Below are 24,140 nucleotides of genomic sequence, written 5' to 3' on the forward strand. Positions count from 1 at the left end.
ATATCCTTATAGATAAAAAAAATATATATATATAATGGGGATGGATGTAAATTCTATTCTTTAGGAGTATAATTGTCAAATTCACTTAAATATGATATATTTTATTACAAACTAATTTTTCACCCGTGTGATGCACGAGTTTTCTCGCTTATGAAATTTTGTATCCTTGTTTTAAAATTAATTTGATTAAAAATTCAAAAATATGATTAAAAAAACTAAAATACGATAAAGTTCATAAGATATAAAATACACAATCATTCTAACAAAAACAAATGTGTTTTTGGCCATCCCACGGTCCTAAAAAGTTGTTTTTAATGATGGATGGCTGTCATTTGCTCTCATTTTCTCTCAGGGTGGAAAGACAAATCGTGGCTGAGAATCGACCCACGTTTTGCGCCCACATCCAACCGCTCAGATCAACCCATCTTTGTCAGTTACGAAATCATTATCATCCCAATAATATCAATGCATCAAATCTCCTCCCTCTTACGTTTCAAAATCCTCCCATAATCTTCTCTTCAAACCTTGCTCCTCTGATTTAAGGAAACAAACACGATTTTCTTTAAAGACCCACTAATAATTCCTTATACGTTACATGCAGCAACATCCCTACATAAACCCTAGACGAGTTCAGCATCACACCATGTTTCAGTCGCATTGTTGTGTTCAGAAAATCATCAGAGTATTCGGTTGTTGTGTTCGCAAAATCTTAGGTCAGTCAAATTTTTTTATCACTCCGTACGTCTCACTTTGATTCTCCTTCATTCGACGTTCTGCCGTTACACGGTTACACCCAAATGAAAATAATACTCCAATCAATATCATTCACAAGGATCACAACCCAACGAAAGAAAAGGAACTCTTGGATTGTTCGCTGAAGGGCAGTATTCTTTTTCTTCTGATCCTAATTCTGTTTCAATCCCCCTCTTTGCTTTCGGAAGAAAAGGTAATGATCTCTAATTGATTTTGTTGATTTTCTTATTGTTTATCTGTTTGCCCTTTTTTAGATCGAATTTCCAGTGTATTATATGAGATGGATAAGGTCTTTCCAGTGATTTTCTAGGTTTCTTTTTTGATTCATTGTGGAATAATGTACATTTGATTTTGATCGATGGATATGGTCTTACTGCTGATCTCACATGGTATCTTTGTCAATTCAACGTTTTTATGATCGAATTTCTGAGACCTTATCTTACTTGAGAAACTCTATGTGGTCGGTTATATATTTCAATTGGTGTAATAATTGATATAATTTCTAATTGGTTTATTTCAGTCTTGAAGAGAATACAGTACTGGATGGAAGGAACATGAATTAGTTGTTAGTGTAACAATATGTCAATATTTTTATCGAGGTTATTCATGTCGAACCGAAAAGAACCATCCAACTCAGAAAATGGTCCATAATACTTTCAACAAGGTAAGCTATATCAGTTCTTTCTTGATTTGATCCATCTTCTGTCTCCTCTATAGAAATTTTGTGATTTTCAAGCCCAGTATAGACACAAAATTTTCATTGTCATTCTATACGATCCCAGGTATTAGTCTGTGTTATTTGTTTCGTTTTTGAATTACATTTATTGTCTATTTTTGTTTTTCTTCATTTTTAAATGATTCCCTTTGATTTTAGGGTATCTCAATGTAATTTGCTAATATAATGACTGAGATGTGAAATTTGAAGGAAATAACGTAATATTGCTAATGGGTCCAGTAGAATTTTTTTTATTGATCCATGTTTAGCTTAAGCAGTTTGCCAAGACTGATTCTACCAAACTCAATTTTTGATGAACTCCCATTTTTGTGATAAATTGTATGGTTAAATGCACCATAGAGAATGAACTAAGATAAAACAATGCAGGCTTCGTATTGTAAGTATGTGACCATTTCGTTTTATTCCCATGTTTGTTGTTGCATATAGGCTTTTCTCTTCAAAAGTTCGCTGACGTGGTGGGAAATTTTCATTCAACAAATTATTTCAGTTTAATGGTTAACGAAAGTTGAGCTGTTTAAAAATCTCAAGATATAACAACAGAATCAGCATGTGACTGCATCTTAGTGCACCTCTTCTGCCTAAAGGGACATAAGTGGTTTAGATTGGATTTTTTATTTTTTTTTATTTTTTTTGAGAATATATAGAGAATGACGTAATAAGGGACATGCCTATCCAAGATATATGAACAATTGAAAGCAATCATAAGAGCTCCTTCAATTCATGTAGTTTATTGTTGTAAGAATTATGATGCTTTGTGTACTGAATTCTTAGTTCATTTTAGGGTTGCAGTTTCGTCAAAGAAGCTGGGACTTGATAAAATTTGTCCAAAATTTTACTTCCATGCTTTTGGTCATACAAGCAAGAAGGGTGATGGCTAAGTTGGAAACTTATACGAAATTCATAAATGTTGTGGTTGTTGCTTTCCGATTGGTGGTACCTTTATGAGGTAATGTTGATTTAATTCTTTAAATTCTTTCATCGTGTTTTCTTATCCCGTTCCTTATATTTGTATTAATAACTGGGATTTAGTAAATAAACTTGGCCATACCTTATGCAGCTCCACTTCAAGGAAAATGACGTGTACAATGAGAGGTGGCAGACTTCATGGATTATCCCTGCCTTCTGACATGCCTTATTGTTCTCCATTTTGTGTGTCATATGTGCACTTTGGGCACCATCACAGTTTTCAACAAGGGTGAGTCCTCCATTTTTTTCATTCTTGAGATGCCAATATCTGCTTTGCCTACATTTGTAAACCTAACACCCTGCGTCCAATTTTTCTTTGCGGAACTAGATTTGACCCATTGAATTTCCTATAGCTCGACACAGAATTACAGTGGTTGGGTAGGTGAACTGGATTTGAACCATTCACAGCCCTATAGTTCAACCTTGCCCTAGAATGGATGTTGAATGAACTCGATAGTGAAGCTGGTATGCTTTTGAAATGCAGAACAACTTCACCAGTAATCCACATGTCTATTATCAGTTTAGAGGCCAAGCGAAGGCTTCTTTTGAAGTTGTTTGATTGACTAAGTAATCAAATAAATGGGTGCAGAAAAAAAAAGTATAATAGCACTGGATAGCACTTTGGCACCACTGAATGTATGTATCAAGATAGTATTGTAGACCCTTGACCCTTCATCAATTTCCATAAATTAGTGAGACCGTTTTGTTCTTTGTGTGCCCACATGGGACATCACAAGGTCTTAACACTTTCTGATATTTGTAAAGTGTAATGCATACTTTTTATTTTTGTGTAAGGTTTGTTACATCAAAGATAGCTTCCTGTGCTCAAGGTCAAGGTCCATCTAATGGAGTATTTGCACAATTGCATCAATCCATTGCCTTGACAGAGATGTAAGTGTCTTTCGGGATGCATTCCATCCGTTAAGTTATAGTACTGTGATTTTATATGGAAGCTCTTTAGTTTTCTGTGTATCAATAGAGTTAACTAAAGTACTTTGTACTTACCACCAATATCGTGACTGAACAAGTGAGATGTATATGACTACATTTTTTAGTCAGTACTTGCAAAATATCACACCAAACTAGATAATCTTAATCACCTTATTCTTCGTGAGAGTTCGTGACTACGGTTTCCAAATGGAACACCGAGATCAAGCCTCTTGCTAAAGTATCTAACAGGTTAGTTAGAGGATACTACTTATTTTTTGCACTTTAAGGGTATATTAGTTTGAGACTAAATTTTTTCTGACCCTGTTATAATCTCTAATGGGCCTCTCTTTGTTGGTGCAGTGGTTATAGTGTGAACATCACCCTGTATGGTGATAAATCAATCAACGTGCTCAGTCGTAGTCGTTGTTACTGGGACTAAGGTATAGCCTATGCTTCGGTAGTATTGTCTCATATTCAAATATAACGTATATTTGTCTGTAGACCATGCTATGAACACTGAACTCTGTAATGGGCAGGGATGCTCCAGCGGTAACCCAGCAGTTACGATGAAAATCTATTTTAAACTTGGCACTATTAGAGTAACTGATATATGCAACAAAATATTTGGTGCGTTGTTGGTGTAGGTAGTCTGAATTTCGCACACTTTCTTTCTTTTCTTACTTCATGATCTCAATTATCTATAAAATATTTATACAACAAATATCTCAAAATCACACAAGGCACATTTTCTTGCAATTTCTGAAACATCATCATTGCTTCCTGAAATTTGGTGCGTCTGTTGGTGTAGGTAGTCTGATTTTCGCACACTTTCTTTCTTTTCGTACTTCATGATTTTGAATTTTTGAATAACTTATTACTTATATTTAAGCGATGATTTTTGACTTTCATCGGTGTGGAAAATATTATGCGGCCACCAGCTTGATTGTTGACTCTCCACTTTCCCCCCTACAGACTTTTCACATGCATGCCATTACTTTATCCAGTGGCTCAAAGTCTAGCAAATCCCAGTGATCTCATGCTGACTAATTGAACGATTTGTGCAATGGCTTGGGGACTCGAGGTAACCTGTCTCAAGCATTTTTCACATGTTCGGTTAAGTTTGACAGACATTGCTAAGCAATATCTATGAACAGATGTATTCACTGTCGTATGGCACAGATTGAAATATACTAATTTGTTTGTACAATTCTATATTTCTGCAGATTGTTAAGCCAATGAAAGAGTAAGAGGTATAGCCAAGGCACAAACTCAGAGAGCTGTGTATGACAACACGAGAATCTTCACTCACATCATGTAAAGCGTAACTCTCAATTTAGATAGAACTGAAAATGTAATTTGAAAAAAAAATGCTTAGCAATGAAAATGTATTTGATTCATGGCTAGAATTTGATTCTTCGCAGACCTTAAGAGTTAGAATGTACGTTGTATAAAAGAAATCGTTTCTCTGTATGTAATAAAGCATTTCTATGTACGCAATAAGCATTGGTCCAGGATTTACAAGTTGTAGACGAAAAAGATTATTACTTGGTACTCATAGAACTGCAGCGTGGTACAGGATTTAACAATTATTGTTTTCACCATTATACTATAATTGCTTTTGTAAATTTTTCTTATCCACATTAATAAATTTTGAATGGTTTAGCAAATTTCGGATGTGGATTACGTAATGTTGTAAGCACCAGCTCACCGGATTATTAGATATTCAAGAAAATACACCATATTTTTCTATCTAAAACTACACCATATTCTTAACAAAATTTTTAGTCCTTATATACAGTAAGAAAGTAAGAAACTACACCATGTTTTTAACCAAAAATTTGGTCCTCATAAGATAATAAGAAAAAGTTATAGACAACCATAACGGCCCGGGTCATAGCCTAGTAAACTAATATAAATACATGCAATGGAAGAAAAGAGCAATGCGACGTCTTATGAGTCTATATACTATTATTCCAGCTCCATAAATTAGCTAAAATTCTCCAAAGTTCGACATTCTTAGAGTTTCTTGATCTCATGTTCTTGTTTTTCATAAATTCTCAAAACAACCTTGACCTTTTAGTATAAATTCTTACATATGGTCTATCATGTAACTTTTCTTTTTTTGATGTATTATAAACTTCTACCGCAAATGGATATCTAGCTAGCAGTTCCTCGATTGTTTAATAATTTTTTGTCCAACTGCGGTAGTTCGATAGTTCTTTATGCAATTGTGCTATTTTCAAAATAAATAAACAACGGGTTTGATGTCCTATCACATACTTGATACCGTGCATTTTTAATTTTCACTCAGAAAATACGTAACCAAGAATAGGGAATAATTACGCATATTGTCTACCAAGTGGTCATAATACTTTGTTATCGATATAAAAAAATATCTTACCCGATATATAAATTTCAACGAAAAACTTGGTTCAATTTTTTATTGCGATTTCATTTCATGTTTGTCTTTCACGATAGTAGCGGAATACTTAAATTTTTAGCTTGGCTGCAAAATGAATTACTAAATCTTGAAATCGCCCGAGATCCAAAAAACTAAAAAGTAATTTTTCATGCCGAACAATATATAATAACCCCCCACAGAAAGAAAAAAACCAATCATTCACACATTAAAACTATCAACCAGGAGAGAAAAAAAAAAGTCAGGATGACATTTGACAAAATATTTTTCATGCCCATATATTAAGAAACGATAAATATCTTCTTCAAGTATTCATCTTAGAAAATACCATAATATGGTCAAGATGATAGAATCAATCAACTTATCAAACAGTGATAAAATTTTGGTTTTCGGTACACTAATCATCAATTGTGCAAACCCTTTTTGATTGAAGATTCCTCACATCATAGTAATTTGATATAATTTTATTTCTTTTTAATCTAATTTTTGCCCTATTTTTGATGAGATGAACCTTACTAATTTTAACAAACATTAGTTGATTCATGATAATATTATGATGTTGATTGATTCAAACAAAATGGTTATTTGATGTATCCTATACTAAAGTCCATTTAATGCTCAGTCGTTTCGGACGCCTCTCAAAAGTCAATCTTCGATAGTAGAAATTGTTGATTATATATGTTGTGTCTTAATATTGCAATTAGTGAGTGATATTTTCCACCCACATCATACAATAGTCCTTAACACATAATCCTTATTATAAAAGCAACGGAAATCTACAGAGACTTCAAATTGTTGTTTAGTTTGAGAATAAGGTCACTGATTGTTAGAATAATGGAGAAGATGAAATTGTTTTCCAATATCCCCATAAATATATACAGCTAAATGAGTAATTAGTACATCATTTATTTATATTTCCTTTAATAATTGTTTGGCTCGGCTTGATTCAGAGCTGCATAAAAAATTTTGTCTGTTATAACTGCCTCCTCATTTATAATATTAGTCATTGGATAAATATGATCATGTGGACTGAAAAGTTTGTCAAATGTCTTTGTTACCCGATTCCGACCCAGAAAAAAAAGAAAAAAATCAAAAATTACAAATGAAAGATAGCTAGATATACGCGAACTACTATCATTGTTCACATCAACACACCATATCTTACACTAATTTATAAACCAGAATAGAGAAGTAATATCACCAAGCGTTTATATGTGTCAAGCAACTTCAGTGCGCTGTCTTTACTCAAAAGGGCATCTGTACTAACCAAAAAACTATGTAGCTTCCCACAAAATATTCCTATGCAAAAAAAGTTTGTATACGAAAATCCATAAAGAAAAGCAAACAGAAAACAAATAGACCAACTATACACTTGTAAAAACATGAAAGTTGCTGAGCTGACTATTTTTTGTAATCAATTTTGAGGCTTGTGTGACATTCTATGAACTCTACTTATACTTATGTTGTCTGTTGAAATTTTTGAAAGAAGAGACCAACTAATTTAGCATACATCATGATGGTTTATGACACCACCAGCAAGCCATGACATCTATTCAACAGTCCCTGAACAAAACAATGAAGTGAATTTTAATAAATCACCGAAGCTACTTCTCTAATTGAAATGTTACGAAAAACTATTACAAAGGAAACTATATGGCCTAAAACTATATGGCCTACAACTTAATGCTTCAGGGATCCACTAAAGAGTGCATTGCAAAGAGCCACTGCGAGCAGTACTAAGATTAATAGAAGGGAACATACATCATAGTTCAAACTGAAAATATTGGAAAAACCAAAAATAATAAATATACTCACCATGGTCCTGTCTACAAAACATGTTCTTTTGCAAATTTTCATGTCTGCTTCACGGTAAAAACATCCTTACCATCAACCAATTAACAAATACAAACCTAAGTGTAGACCATGATGTCCAATTTAAACATAAAGGGGGAAAAAATTAACTACATTATAGGAAATACAAAAATGTAATGAATCAATCTGCAATAAGAATATGTAAGAACTTAATAGTATAAGTCAGGATTTGTAGTTACTAACTTTATCCATTTCAAAAAAATTAATTCTCCGCTGCAAAATTAAAACATAATGACATAAATTAAAAGTGTTGCACAGACTGCTCTATGCATTAAATAATGCAATGTGCGACTTACATTCATAATTGAGCGGCTTACACCTTGGTCTAATTGAAAAGAACCAAAAACTCACAGAAACTAAGAAAATCCAATCAATTACCTCGGTCCATGATCACCATGTCCATGTTCACCCACCGCAGCATTCTTAACATTGAACCCAAAATTGTCTCCTGGAAGAGCTTTTTGAAGGGCTTCGTGGTGCATCACCACAGATTGAACTTCAGTGGTCAACCCGGTGGGTCCAAAGTTTGTCAAATGTCTTTGTTACCCGATCCCGATCCAACATCCTGCTATTTTCCTTTTCAGGAAACACAAAACACTAATATGGATTATTATGAATTTTGACTCCACATAGTCTTGTAATAAGTTCATCTTCATCCTACATAGTCAAGGAAACGTAGTAAACACAAAACTATGAAAGTGTTCATATTAATTAGAAAATCCAAACTACATACCAAAGTGTACAATTTGGTTACACGTAAGACTTTTAATATGGTTTGATGTAGTCCGATATTTGTATGGGGAAATTAGGCTCAGACCCAACCCATGGATAACCCATAATATGAGGCCCTTAATTAAAAAAAGTTTAAATCTAGGCCCCGAGTTTTTAAAAGACCTTGATACCCTTATGCATATTGTCAAGCCCATAATTAAATAAAATTTAAATCTAGGCCCAAAATTATTAAATCTAGGCCCGAAATTATTAAAATACAGTGTGAAGGTGTAAACAGAAGTTACACATGCATATGGCATGTGTAACCAGAAGTTACACATCTTATGATATGTGTAATGCAAAGTTACACTTGTATATATATATGTAGAAAATAAACATCAAAAAGAAAACACAAAAGAAATACATGTATTACTTTAATATTCATTTACAACAATTTCTTAGCATGTGTAACTAGAATTTACACACACATCTGTCTAGTGTAATTGAGAGTTACATATGTGTCTATCTAGTGTAATTGAGAGTTACACATGCATCTGACTTGTGTATTCAGCGTCAACTCCAGCTCCAGCGAGACCATTACCACATTTAAGCAATTAGCTTTTAAGAAGTTATCTGAAACCTAAAATATAACAACAAACAATCAGTATTTATAAGATTAAAATGAACAGTACATACAACAGTGTATATTCAGTTTCACAAGCATCTGATTAGATGCATCTGAATTGTGTAACTGAGAGTTACACATGCATATAACATGTGTAACTAGGAGATACACATGCATCTGGCTTATGTAACTAGGAGTTACACCTGCATATGAAATATGCCATTTATCATGAACTTGCAAGCGTAAGTTACCTAAAGCAAAGTATGTGTAAGTAAAGGTTACACATCTAATTAGCATATGTAACTAGAAATTACACATCTATTTAGATTGTGTAACTAGAAGTTACACATGTAATTAGCATGTGTAACTAAAAATGACACATCCATACCAAAACACCATCACTAAGACAAGCAGAATGTAAAGTAGATCCAAATTACAATGTCTAACACATCCATACCAAAACACCACCACTAAGACAAGCATAATGTAAAGTAGATCCAACTTACAGTGTCTAATACAGCTCTAACATCCATACCAAACCTCTCAGCTTCATACCAAAACACCACCACTAACTCCAAATACAAATTATCCTCCAAATATGATCCAGTACCACCACCACTGCTTCCTCATCCTCCTCCAAAACCTGCACCTCCACCATCAACACCACCACAACTTAATAACCAATAGCTTCCGACAAGCTAAACATAAAATGAGTCATCAACATACTCAACAGGAGAAATATATCATATGCAGAAAGCAATAGATACAAATGTGTCTTAAAGATACAAATGCTACAACTATTTACAAATACACATGCAACAGGATATATATGTGTAACTTCAAGTTACACATGCTAAAAATAAAACTGGATATATACGTGTAACCTCAAGTTACACATACTGTAACAAAAAACAGCATGACTACATTATCAATTTGAAGTTGTTCTTCTGAAACAACATTGTTTCTTCATCCTCTTCTCAGTATAAAACAAAAAACTCACAAAAAATTCACAAAAAACAAGAGACAAACAGAAAAATAAAAATTCCATGCTAAAAATACAACTGGATATATATGTGTAACCTCAAGTTACACATACTGTAACAAAAAACAACATGACTACATCATCAATTTGAAGGTGTTCTTCTGAAACAACATTGTTTCTTCATCCTCTTCTCAGTATTAAACAAAAAACTCACAAAAAATTCACAAAAAACAAGAAACAAAGAGAAAAATACAAATTCCATGCTAAAAATACAACATGATATATACGTGTAACCTCAAGTTACACATACTGTAACAAAAACAACATGTCTACATCATCAATTTAAAGTTGTTCTTCCAAAACAAGATTGTTTCTTCATCCTCTTCTCGGTATCAAACAAAAAACTCACAAAAAATTCAAAAAAAATAAGAAACAAATAGAAAAATACAAATTCCATGCTAAAAATACAACAAGATATATATGTGTAACCTCAAGTCACACATACTGTAACAAAAAAAAACAGCATGTCTACATCATCAATTTAAAGTTGTTCTTCTGAAACAAGATTTTTTCTTCATCCTTTTCACAGTATCAAACAAAAAACTCACAGTAAATTCATAAAAAACAAAAAACAAACAGAAAAATACAAATTCCATGCTAAAAATACAACAGGATATATATGTGTAACCTCAAGTTACACATACTGTAACAAAAAAACAGCATGTCTACATCATCAATTTAAAGTTGTTCTTCTGAAACAAGATTTTTTCTTCATCCTTTTCTCAGTATCAAACAAAAAACTCACAGTAAATTCATAAAAAACAAAAAACAAACTGAAAAATACAAATTCCATGCTAAAAATACAACATGATATATATGTGTAACCTCAGGTTACACATACTGTAACAAAAATTATCATTCACTAGATTGCTGTAGAATTGGACAACACAACGTTTTAGCCCTTCTTTAATCTCATCAGCATAAGCTACGTAATCTATAGCATTAATAAGATAACGATTCGTTGATATCAAATCTGAAAACAAAATTTCAGTCGAGAATTAAGATAAAGAGATTGATTGATTCTCAATAAAGAAACCTAGCAAATTTTTGTAATATGTTTTCAAGATTTTCATCTAAAAACCAATGTAAACAGATGTAAACTCCGGTTACGAGTTCATCAAATAATATCATTTGAAATAGTAAAAATGTTTCTAATCAAAGCTGTTTACAAATCTGAAATCAAAAATAAAGATTAAAATCATATTACGAATCTGGAAAAAAATCCCTGACAGATATATGCAATTCATTTTCATTTGACTATTCCTCTGCGGCTCCACAAGAGCTTTGATTTTTTTTCTTCACTGTCCAAGGAGACAAATACAGCGTATGAGAGAGTCTTAACAAACCAAGAAATGAAAGCGAAATGCATTAATAGAAGATGATACTCATACTTAGATTTTTGATGAATTCATGTTGAATCTGCGGATCTATTAATTCGAATCTGTTTCGTGGATTTATTTTTTCTACTGAAACTGATACTCCTCCTTCTCCTGGTGGTGGATTTGTGATCTCCATCGTCGCCATCAATGACAATAATTTACCCTGATAGAGATAAAGATGAATCTCAGAAACCCTATAAACTATTTTTCTACAGCAGAGAGAGAGATCAAGATGAGAGAGAAAGAAAATAGAAAAATGAAAATGTATTATGATATTACTCTTGAATAAATACTAAAGGGTATTCTTGGTATTATTAAAATTCGTATTAATTAATTATGGGCCAGATCTGAAGAAAATTTGATTCTTTGGGCCTAGCAATATCATTTTCTGAAAGTATGGAGTTGACAATATATGATCCATTTGGTGGGGCTTCAAAATATTGAACCCATATAATAGGGTGTTTCTAGTATTTTTCACTTGTATATATACATAACCTAATCTTGCATCTCATACTATCCTATCTCGTAATAAAAGAAAAAGAAAGCTGATATTAACATTGCACATATGCTTGCAGGTGGAACATACGGAAACAATCAGTCATCTGACTCTCTGCATCATAAAACAAAAAAAAAAACACACTAATCTACAACTTCAAGCTTAAGTTTTAGTATTTACCTAGGTAATCTCTTGAGTGAGATAACACCACCCTAGATTTTTCAGAATGTATTTATCAGAATTCCATGTGATGCTATGATAAAAGTCCATATAGCTTCCAACTATGCAAGTCACACTCCAAAAAACGAAACCTGGAAAACGGATAAACTCAATGAAGGCCATAAAACAAACAAAACAATATAGAAAAAAGAAAGATAAAATTAATAAACTTATCCATATATCTGGAATATGGGATCTTACATTTTCTGACTTATACATACCAACAATAAAAGTAGAATGAGAGGGTAAAAAATTCTACAAAACAAAAGGTTAACCATACAACGCCCTTATATTTTGATTTAACAGTTCCTACACCACCTGTAAAAGTGGATTTAAGGGGAAAAACAAAGAAAACCATTTATTAACTCACCCATATATCAAGGAGAGGTACCATCAACGACTGCAACACAAACAACACCGAAGAGAGGTACCATCAATAAAAACAACTGCAAAACAGACAACATACCGCGCCCTTGAATTTTGATTTGATAGTTCCTACACCACCTGTAAAAGTGGATTTGAGGGTAAAAACAAAGAAAACCATCTATTAACTCACCCATATATCAAGGAGGTTACCATCAACAACTGCAACACAAACAACACCAGGAGAGGCACCATCAACAACAACAACTGCAAGCAAAACAGACAACATACCGCGCCATGTATTTTGATTTAAGGGTTCCTACACCACCTGAAAAAGTGGATCTAAGGGTAAAAACAAAGAAAACCAGCTATTAAGTCACCCATATATCAAGTAGGGGTACCATCCACAATTGCAACACAAACAACACCGAGGAGAGGTACCATCAACAACAACCGCTGCAAAACAGACAACATTGTAGAAGAAAAAGCAGCGTAAATAAAAATGAGGTCTTGGCCCAAAAATAAAGGTATATAATTTTTATAATTTTGTATGACTACGCTATATTTGGATAGTCATGATAGTTGCCGCAACAGTTTTGTATGCAACAGTTTTATTTTCTTATATGTTTTTATATGGAAAGACTATGAAAATCCATCTAATATATTGTTTTTGCTTGGAAAAAATAAGAAAAGAGTTTATTCTTTTTTCTGTTAGCTTGTTCCATTAAATGCTAATGTATTTTGTTTCAAATAATATACGCCTTTGTGCTAATGATTTTGTATATGTTTTTTGATTATTTGACAGTTTCTTTGCAAAAGAGAAACACCATTCGATTTCGATCTACAGGTTAATATTATATATGTTGTAATCCATTTTGTTAGAGTTCAAACCAGACTGAAAGAAGTTCATTTGCTCTGTCTGTTAAGACTTTATAGTTTTAAAAAAGCCCCACTGTATCATGGGTCCTACTTGCTGGGGTTAATATCAAATAAACAAAAAAACATAAAACAAACCTAAAAATTTTATCGCATCTTTCACAAACGCCAACAATCATATTTACGCGTTTTAGAAAAAACTCCTCAGGTAAATATACTTGGTAAAAGCAATAGTTTTCTTACTGTCATAAGAGGGGAATGGTCACATTTTACACTTGCCGAGATGAATTCTCTTCTACTTCTACTATCTCTGCCACAAAACTATCTCTGCCACAAACGAAGCTTCTCTACCATCCTAATCGAAAAATTCAGGGCTCAAAAAGTAAATAACCACTAATTTTTATTTGAAAATTCTCAAATAACAAAAAGATAAACTAAATCACTTACCCGATTCAATGGGAATAACCACCGATAAAAGAGACACAATCTCTCACATTCATCAATCAACCCAACAGAAACAAAAGAAAAGATTATGGAACAAAGAAACTATTGGCGTTTTTTGTCATAGAATAAACTCATAATTATACTATTATACTACTTGAATAAACAATTAGAAGCAAGAAAATAAAAATCACCCGACCAGTTTTCAAAGGGGAGAAGCATCGCCAGTCGTCTGCACACACTTCCATTATATCCTGCAAAATAAATGGCAACCATATATCAGACTAATAATCGATCGTAAACATCCATTAACCAAGAAAACGAAAAAAAACACACCAAAAAAATGAGGTTTGGCTTTTGCTCAAGCGTTTTTATACAGGAAGAGATTACTAATTTTGGAATTTATGTCTTATATATTCTCTAAGAAAAAAATTATGAAGATTTTTCCTTCCTTAATTTTGTTCGCGTATTAAATCTTTTGAAATTGAGTTATATATTTACCAAAAAAATCTCAAAATATATAATTTTGGTTTATCTATTGATTCATTTTCGGAAATTGTTTTATTTTTGGTTCAAATTAAAGTTTTACTACTCACGCAAAAAATATTTGTGGGAACATTCTTGCCCAAAAAATATTGCGCATTTATTCTACGGCTAAGAATATAATTTATTTTATTTACTTTTTATTTTTATTGTAATGAATAATCTTACTATGAAAAACTGCATTGAAACAAAATTGAGTTTTTTATTTTGGTTCTCATCACGATTTTTTTTTCTTCTTCTTAGAATTGATTTTTTTTTCTTTTAATAGTTTTGTATTTTGATCATTTGATAGGATTTGTCAGTTTTTCCGGAGGAAGGAAGAAGTACAATTCGATTTTCAACAGGTACTAATCATCTAAATCTGATAAATATTTTTTTTTTTATCTCAATCTTAATTGTAATTGAAATTAGTTTAATTATTAGCGGCTTGAAGCTGTAACGAGGGCTGGTTTAATTTTAAGAAGTGTAATTGGACGTTGGACATTTTTTTTTTGAATGGACGATTTAATTCTTAGATTAATGTCATGGTGCACATTTTAATCAATCGTGATGAATAGCATAAACATTATTTCTTTTCAATTATTTGTTTGTATGTTTTATTGATGGTATTTAATTATGATTTTCTTATATTTTCAATATATATTTGGTAATTTATAAGATTTTGTTTTTTTTCTAATATTATGGGGTAAAAGATATTTTTTTAGATTATTTTGTCCAAAAATTTAGAAAATTGCCCAAATTTTTTTTATGACGGGGCCAGAATCAACCAGAAGCTCCGATTAACCACGTCGCTCGGAAAAACTCTATTTTTATATAGATAATAATTTGTAAAAATTTGAGATATTTTTTATATCTTATAAATCATACATAAAAAATTTGTTAAATTTTTTGGAAGACCTACACATAGGGCTTTCAACGGAACTTACCGAAAAGGAAACTGGCTCAGCCGCTTCCGTTACGATAACTGTCATCGGATATCCGATATCCAATAACTTCTGACGGAATCTCTCTAACCGATTTCGTTTTATTAAGGTTATTGGATATCGGATATTTCTCCGATAAATTCTGATATCTGACAGATTTTAGAATAACATGTTTTTCAGTTCAAATTTCAATTCAAACACAAAGTAAACACACAAAAATGTTACAAATTTATAAATTACATGTTCTTGCAAAATAAAAAAAAAAACATCCTTGGACTGAAATGTGTGCAGTGTAACTTGTAAGCAGCCTGCATTCGTCGTTCCTTACTCCTTTAGTCCTTATACATTCAAACTTCAACGTATATCTGCACTTCAAAGAAACTGAAATGTGTTAGTTGGCAGTACAAGAAATATAAAAGGAAAGAAAAAGAAAGTTATTAACCAGTACTAGCATTGTCATTGAGATCTAACAACCAATCACTTAAGCAGAGCAATATTTGAACAACTTCTAGAGCTAATGAACTTCTGTGTGTGTTGTAAGAACCCTACCACCAGCAATAATCATGGATTCTGATGCTACACTTGTCACTAGAACAACCAATACATCTCTTGCAATATTTACAAGAATTGGGTACTTAGGAACATGATTACTCCACCAACTCAATATATCAAACAGAAATTCTTCTTTGGGAGTGCCTTTAGTAAGTTGTGCTTCTTCATAGTATTTCTCCAACTTTTACTTCTGAACCTCAATCTCATTGTTTTCCATCATAAACTCATCATACTCATAGTCACTTGTTTCTCAATTCCAGGTGAAATTATCCCACTAGCTGAATTCCCAAAATAATCAGGATCTATAGAGTTACTTGCACATTCATATGAAGATAAAAATGCATTCAGTGTTATTTGAAATTTGTTATAATGATTTACATATCTGTGCGAACCATATAATTTCTTATAAACAAGCTTTATCTATCTGGCCTTATATCTAGGATCTAAAACCATTCCAATGCTCATCAACGAGTTAGACTCTTTCGAATAACTATCAAACTTGGACCTCATCTTTAACCCATTTCTTTGATATACATATGAGGAGTAGATTCTGATTGCCTAATGCTCTTATCAATCTTATAGACCTCGTTGTAATACATATTTGTCGTTGGATACTTAATCCCTGCAAATTTAGTTTAAATTACAAAAGACACTTCCTAACACTCACAAATATGTATTCCTTGTTGCCACTTCTCTGAACTTGGTAGTATAGTGAAATCAGAATCCAATAGCTAACCTGATAAATCTTTATCTCAAATCAATTGCATCCTTAAGCATATTAAAGGTTGAGTTCCATCTGGTGTCCACATCTAAACTGATAGACATTGCAGGAAGCTTAACTTGTGCCTAAGCATTTTCAAACCTCTCTTTTCTAGCCTACAAAGACTTGACATATTTCACACAGTCTCTGATATTGTCTATAAATCAAGCAACTACTTTCATCCCACATAATACAACTAAATGCAATATATGATTGATACTCCTAATTTGAAACAAATTTCCTCAAGAACTAGACAATATATGATTGCTACCACGCCAACAAGTCTTCATATTTTCCATCATAATATCATTGGATCTAGAATTGTCGGCAGCTAAAGAAAAAAATTTATAATCTATATTCCAATATAGAGCTACTGCTTTCACAAAATATGCAAGAACTTCTCCAGTATGTGGTGATGTCACTAAAATGTATGCTTTGTTTTCTTAATCAGTTTACATTCGTATTCGTCGTGTATGTAATGACATGTTACGCAATAATAACCATATTTTATATGTTTACAAGTCCACATCTCAGTTGTTAAACTATAGTTAGATGTCATTGAATTAATATCTTCTTGTAATTGAACTTTGAAATCAGCATACAGTTTCATAATGTCATTCCTAGTTGTATTCCTACCGTAACACTTGGCGGAAGGGTTAAGAGACCTGACAAACTCTCTAATATACGGATGTTCAACCATATTTATTGGATAATCATGCTTAGAAACCAGAAATCTAGTAGCATCAGTATCATATTTCCAATTAGCTTAGTTAGTTTTTGTGTTACATGTTTTTATAGCAGTTATCTTTCTTATCCAGGCTGATTCCCCGGATTCTTTTTGCAGGTATTTAGATGATATCTCAAGTTGTTGGTTCCTTGTGCACTTGTTATAATACCCCGATTTCGGCAGTGGTTCGCCGATGGAATGGAATATAGTAATGGTTTGTCCTTTCCTGACACCGAGGCCTTTTCAGCACAGTTAGCTCCAGAGTTGGTTGAAAACTCTGCAGTTAAGCATGCTCGGACGGGAGTAATCCAGGGTTGGGTGACCTCTCCAGAAGTTGCTGCTGGATAACCGTAGCGGTGCCCGTCGAAAACTCCACACTGCCGGATGACCACAATGGCTAAGTGGGGACAGTTGTTAGAGCACTGCTCGGTCGAACTCGCAAGCGTTAATATCTCAAGCTTGTTTGTCAAGTTTAGTTGATCAAAACTATAGTCTTGATTTCTAGTCTACTTATAAGAGTTTCATACTAGGATAAATTGTGTAGTTGAGCTTTGGACTTCACGGCGCTTACAACTGAAGACGAAGATCTACTGAAGAACTCGAAGGAACTTCATCAACAAAAGGTATCTGGAGACTAAAACTTACCTATCACTCAGAAGTATATTCTATTCTATTTTATTCTATATCCTATTGAGACAAAAGTCGTATAGCGATACAGACTTTCATATCATACACATTTGTTATTTCGAGCTGAGTATAACTCGCTTATCTGTTTCTCGAAATATGTGTAGGAAGCTTTTTGATTTAGCTACATTCATCATTATTCTTGACGAGTATAGTTGGAAACAATTTAACACCTAAATTGCCTTGAAACATCTTACATTATTTGTATGAGACAGTCATTTGATGTCGACTTGGAAAGTTTCGTATTGATCATTCGATCACTTGAAAATTTCTTATAAGCTAATGGTTTGTGTGAGATAGCCATTGTCGTCTTCTAAGAATGTTTCAATGATTGAAATGGGAGTTTAGAACTAAAACCTTTGTCTGGAAAACATCACAGTGTGCGTACTAAGTGTACAAACTGTGTTGGTATGATTCAGGTCCGGAAACCAAGTTTGCATACCAGTATGCCAAATTATGAGTTACATAGATTCAGTTTTAACTATTAAAGTCCGGGAACCAAGTTTGTATACCAGTGTGCGAACGGTTCTACCCGAGTTAGGTCCGAGACGACAGTTTGCGTACCCGTTTGCAAACTGTTAGACAAGACCAAAGTCTGGAACTAAAGTTTGAGTACCCCTTTGAAAACTTAGTGGTCAAAGTTCTAAAATTGGTTTAGTATGTTTACATACTCATGAACAAATACATTTATGAAATAAAGAATGCAATATTTGCAAACTGTGGCTTAATGTTCATGAACTGATTCTTGTACTTTGTACATTACGAATCATTCCGATTTTGTTTCAATTGGATCATATATACTTCTATGTGATTGTCAACAATTGAACAACTCTATGAAACATAATTAGATTCATTTGATTATCTTTCATGATTGATTGATCATCATAGTTGATCAAGATGTGTTAGATGAATGTGGTTAAGACAAAAGTGTTCATATGGCTAACTTTGGTTAATTATTATTGAGCCAACTCAATATACACGTTTAGGTACGGTTACCCATATCTAAATGATAGTATATTTCATTACCATATAACGGTGGAGAGATATTGCTTTGGTTTCAATCAGACTTAGCTTGTATCTTAAATCAGATTTTCATCTAACGGTGAATATGGAATGCTTTGTTTCTAAGCTAACTTAGCTAACCCTTATTTGAAAGGATATATAAAGGAGAACTCTAGCAACTTGGAAACCTAATCCCCACACCTCTTGTGTGATACTAGTTGCGACTAGAGTCGATTCTCCTTTAACCTAGGTTTTTCCTAAAACCATTATAGGTTAACGACTTAAAGACTTCATTGGGATATTGAAGCCATATCCAACTATTTTCTCTGTAGTTGCGTATTTTGATCTTACTTGTTCTATCGTGTTGAGTACTATCTTCTCTAAGATTTGCTCGAGATATATCTCTGATAGGTAAGATATAAAAAGTAATCACAAAGCTCTTCGTCTCATTCTTTGTGATTCCACAATAACTTGTTCTACTACCATATAGTTAAGTCATTGTGAGGTGATTGATATTTCTATGTTATTCTTCGGGAATATAAAACCGGATTATCAATTGGTTCTTGTGCACCTTGATTTATCATAAGACGGAAAAAACTTCATAGGTATTTCTGTGGGAGACAGATTTATCTATCAGAATAGACATTTATGTGGGAGAGATCAACTAAGGGAATCAAGTGTGCAGAGTCCTGCTGGGATTCAGAGGCGTAAGGAACGCGACTGTACCTTGATCAGTGTGAGATTGGTTAGGACTCAACTACATTCCAGTCTGAAGTTAATTTGTAGTAGGCTAGTGTCTGTAGCGCCTTAATATAGTGTAGTGTTCAAAACTGGATTAGGTCCCGGGGTTTTTCTGCATTTGCGGTTTCCTCATTAACAAAACTTCGGGTGTCTATGTAATTTCTTTTCCTCATTATATTTGTTTATATAATTGAAATATCACAAGTTGTGCGTAGTTCAATCAATTGGGAAATACGACCTTGTTTGCTGGGTAGTAATTGATTGACACTTGAACATTGGTTTTGGATACCGTTAGAGTTATTTGTCATATCAGTCGGTCTCACATATTCATATATGTTCGATTGTATTGAGAAATAGAGATACATCTCTTGGATATCTTTCCTTGATTGATTCTAACTGTCTAGTTGATTCTCACTGAATTACATTGGAGTTAGTCCATGCAGATTGCCGAACGAAATATTGGGTGTGGTTGTTAGACCCACGCTTTTTCAACAATATCGATGGAGGAGCGAGTAATTTGAATGTTATGAGAGCCGATGACAGGTCACTTGCCGAGGGTGGGCAGGTATGCTGGACGGGGTTGGTTCAGGTGCTTGTCTCATCTGGGGCAGGGAACGTCGGAGATCTGGACTTGAAAATATATTCTGGAGCCAAGGGCGGCTCCAATTAAGATGGTGGTATTGTAGTACCCCGATTTCAGCAGTGGTTCACTGATGGAATGGAATATAGGTAATGGTTTGTCCTTTCCTAACACCGAGGCCTTTTCAGCACAATTGGCTCCAGAGTTGGCAGAAAAATCTGCAGTTAAGCGTGCTCGTGCCGGAGAAATTATGGGATGAGTGACCTCCTAAGAAGTTACTACTGAATTACCGCAGCGATACCCGTTGAACACCCCACACTCTGGATGAACGCAATGGCTAAGTGGGGACAATATTAGTGAAGGGTCGGGTCATTACACTTGTTGCTTCAATTCTCTTGCTACAATGATTGCATTCACCTATAATTTCAACCACCTTTTTCCCATCTACTCTGAATTCTTTCAAATTCACTCCTTACATTTGACCTTGTTGTATGTAATTTGTTATTTGCTTCAACTACAAGTGGATCTTCCACTTCTTCTTGGAACGAACGACTCACAGATGTTGACTTAATTTCTAAACCTTGAACACTTGCTTCTGGTTCTTGTAAATGTGAGGCCACTGAACTTGATCTATGGACCCAAAGTAGAGTCTAATAGCGCCTACAACCAACGTAACAACAGAAGCACTATGACCCTGACGAGCAGCAACAGGCTCAAAAGAGTCAAAACCATTGGTAGCAACAACAAATTTCCAGACCATTGTTTATATGTATTTGAAGATAAAAACGTTCATTAAAAAATATTTATATATATACAGAAAATATAATTGTTTTAAAAATAGATCAAAAAAATTTAATAACTTGTATCTTTCAAAATATACATTTGATTTTTGTAAATTTTATATATTTGAAAAGCTACTTGAATAATCTATGTAATGAGTATAGATATAAATAAGAATACTAAGTTTTTATTCTACGGACAAAATTTCAGTTTTTTCAAATTCTTTATTGAGTTAAATTCAAGCATGTACATCACATATTATTATGACTAGTGCGGAGATAACGGGAACCAACGACGGCTAGTCAGGGACACCACCGGTGGTTGTGATCCAAAACACGCAAGTGCATGGGTTCCGTTATGAGGAACACCTTCAAATGGGCTGCCTTGCAATTTAATTGTGTATGTGGATAGATTCCGCATATTTGGGGACCTTATGAGGCTATACAGTGTAGTATATCCTCATTGAAGGAGTAGCTCCGTGGAGTCAAATATTGTATAATGTAAGTAAGCTTGTATATTATACGAAAAACATACGTTTGTACTTTGTGTATGAATGTATGTTTTTGATACATGTAACTTTTTTTGGGACTGATACATATATCATAATTATACAAAGGTTTCTGCAATTCCAGAATGAAAGAGAAACCTTCATCAGTAAATTAACTTAAGAGCAACATGCTTTCAGAATATCTTCAATGTCTGGATCATCTCCAGCTTCTTTGTTCTAGGCAAGCATATATAAATTTAAAGATAAGAGAGTGACTAATGTTGAGGGGGAAAAAATTTAGATTGATGATAATGATTTTCAGAAGAAAATAAAAAGGACTTACTTTATGGATGTATGAAATATTACTTTTACCAGGACCTGCAACAATTACTCCTCCTTGTTGCCTAAGAAAAGCATAGACGATTTAACATTATATTGTTTCACTTGCGGAATGGTCTCTTGATCAAAAAATGGAGTATGCATAAATAGGAGAATATCATTTTTCTTGGTGTCAGAATCTTAGTTTTTCTTGAATAACTAAGAATACGTAAACTGTGTTTTGTTTAGTTCACATACCAGCCACCTTTTGTTCTGGTATCCTTTTCAAAGGAAAGTCCCCAGTCTTGTCTGTAACCTTCCATGTATAACTGAATTATCTTCAAACCTGCCTAAAATATTAGTATCAAAGTAGTGTCATAGGTGATGGTGAACCCAAGATTGAAAATACAGGAAAAAATCACAACAAGTGACTATAGAGGGAAAAGTGATTTTTTTATAAGCATATCAGTTAATTACCTTAGGAGTGAATGTGGTGGAAATCCCAGAAACAAAACTGAAAGCTTTATATGATGAATAGCTAGGATCTGCATATACTTCTGCACAAACGATCACCGTAAGTGTTACTCTACATTAACAAAAGAAACGCATACTTCGACAACTACATGAAGGTATAAAGTTCTTGCAGAGAAATGAATAGTATCAACAATCGAGACAACTACATCAAAGGTATAAAGTTATCGCAGAGGATTGTATCAACAATCTTCACTTTACTTGCAACATACATTTTTTGTACACTTCTTAGGAGCTGTTAACTAGCTACGTTTCATGCCCAAATATCCAAAATTCAGAACTCTAGCTTAAAGTTCAAACTTTCTAGCTGAGTACTGAGCATAATTGTCCAATATAGCATGTCAATTTGGATAGGTAGAACATTTAAACTCATTACATTTTATTTACATCTGTATAAAAGAGAAATCCATGTTTCACTTGGCTAGTCAAGCCAATTTTCAAACGTAGATATCCTAGTTATTTGATCACGAGATAAAATTTCGAAAAAAAAAAGATCATGAGTTTCAATAAATGCACCATGCGCAGTTGAACTTGCTATAACTTATTAATGTTCATTTTGTAGAAAAACAAATCGTACCCCCTTTAAACTTTGTCTGCTCGTAGAAAACCTTTGCCTGCACTAACAAGATTAGGATATTAGCACAATTAACTTACACACTTGTCTTGCTATACTGGTGCATTTTCATACTTCCTGCACTAAACTAAAAGCCATAGATTCCCTACTAGGCTTCTAGCATAGATCCAACTACATCCTCTTTCAGTGTGGTGGACTACACTACTTCAGGTGAGCAATATTGTATTTCGCGTAAGACAGCTCCAAAATAATTCACTATACTCAACTGTGTTAATTTAAAAATGTTGCGGCATACCTGATCAACACTACCTGGTCCAACTAAAATAAGGGTAACCCCAGCGGCATCCAACTTATCCTGTAAATATAAATTCCAAGACAATGAAATTAATCAGCAGGAACAAAAACAAGAACACATCATTTTCTCCATAAAATTTACCTTTACAGAAGCAAGATAATCAGCCCTTTTGCGACAAAGAACACACCTGCATACATACAACTTCCCAGTTCAGAAAAAGAATACAAAATCTGATTAGTCTAAATGACTTGAATAAGAGTGGAAATTAGAAATTACCCGAAATGACGGGCAAATGCAACTAAGGTTTTCCTATCATTCCAGAGATCTGATATTATAACACCTTTTCCACTCAAATCAAAAACCTCAACTTTATCCAACAAATTTGTTGTGTCACTTCCTTCTTCCTCTACTACTGCTTCACTGGATTAGAAACCTTCAAACAAGGGAACCTTCTAGACCGTTGGTCATGATAATCTACCATTAGATTAATGGAGGGAAATGAACCAAGTCTCACTACTGCTGGTGTTGTTGTCCAGTTGTTTTCCTTCTTCCCCATTTGATGACCTAATTGCTATACCTGTGAATGGTGTTGGTGTTGTACGGATTAAATCCGCCATTAGAATTAGAATCGGAAGACAGAAAATGAACACGACAGTGTTTGGTAATGGTATTACTCTTTTTCTTTGGTGATGAGCCAGACACGTGAGGGCGCATTATCCACCTAATTTTCTTTTTAATGTCTAAAATAAAACACCCAAAGTTGGAGGATGTCGTTCATGCCACACCAGAAACTTGAAGGAAAAAAACTGATTTAA

The 24,140-nt window shown here is 33.5% G+C and overlaps 1 protein-coding gene and 2 long non-coding RNA genes across 20 annotated transcripts; 1 reads left to right on the top strand and 2 right to left on the bottom strand.

The window, feature by feature from the left end:
* Positions 1–479: 479 nt before the first annotated feature.
* LOC113302349 lies at positions 480–4,989 on the top strand. Of its 18 annotated transcripts, none has more exons than XR_003336806.1 (8): positions 480–946; positions 1,274–1,417; positions 2,271–2,435; positions 2,547–3,634; positions 3,746–3,825; positions 3,922–4,029; positions 4,358–4,466; positions 4,609–4,989. It is a non-coding gene; the product is annotated as an uncharacterized LOC113302349 (long non-coding RNA). The 18 variants fall into 18 exon arrangements; XR_003336807.1 differs by having other exon boundaries at positions 3,922–4,025; XR_003336805.1 differs by having other exon boundaries at positions 3,922–4,012.
* Positions 4,990–11,157: 6,168 nt separating this feature from the next.
* LOC113304049 lies at positions 11,158–12,976 on the bottom strand. The gene is made up of 5 exons (XR_003338014.1): positions 12,705–12,976; positions 12,519–12,594; positions 12,110–12,240; positions 11,446–11,596; positions 11,158–11,355 (listed from the first exon to the last, which is right to left on the bottom strand). It is a non-coding gene; the product is annotated as an uncharacterized LOC113304049 (long non-coding RNA).
* Positions 12,977–21,621: 8,645 nt separating this feature from the next.
* On the bottom strand, positions 21,622–24,039 carry LOC113305860 (thioredoxin-like protein AAED1, chloroplastic). Its single transcript, XM_026554854.1, has 9 exons — positions 23,903–24,039; positions 23,602–23,745; positions 23,467–23,512; positions 23,326–23,385; positions 23,034–23,070; positions 22,403–22,482; positions 22,184–22,275; positions 21,951–22,011; positions 21,622–21,844 (listed from the first exon to the last, which is right to left on the bottom strand). The coding sequence occupies exons 1-9, from the start codon at positions 24,037–24,039 to the stop codon at positions 21,785–21,787; spliced, it is 717 nt and encodes a 238-aa protein (XP_026410639.1). The 3' UTR covers positions 21,622–21,784.
* Between the last annotated feature and the right edge of the window lie 101 nt (positions 24,040–24,140).

Source organism: Papaver somniferum, chromosome 8, assembly GCF_003573695.1.
Source record: "Papaver somniferum cultivar HN1 chromosome 8, ASM357369v1, whole genome shotgun sequence".
NCBI classification, from domain to species: Eukaryota; Viridiplantae; Streptophyta; class Magnoliopsida; order Ranunculales; family Papaveraceae; genus Papaver; species Papaver somniferum.

Coding starts and splice junctions, on each gene's coding strand:
- LOC113305860 (XM_026554854.1), bottom strand. CDS start 24,039: ATGCGCCCTCACGTGTCTGGCTCATCACCAAAGAAAAAGAGTAATACC. Junction 23,513..23,601: donor GCATTTGCCCGTCATTTCGG/GTAATTTCTAAT, acceptor GTATGTATGCAG/GTGTGTTCTTTGTCGCAAAA. Junction 22,483..23,033: donor GCAGACAAAGTTTAAAGGGG/GTACGATTTGTT, acceptor TCGTTTGTGCAG/AAGTATATGCAGATCCTAGC.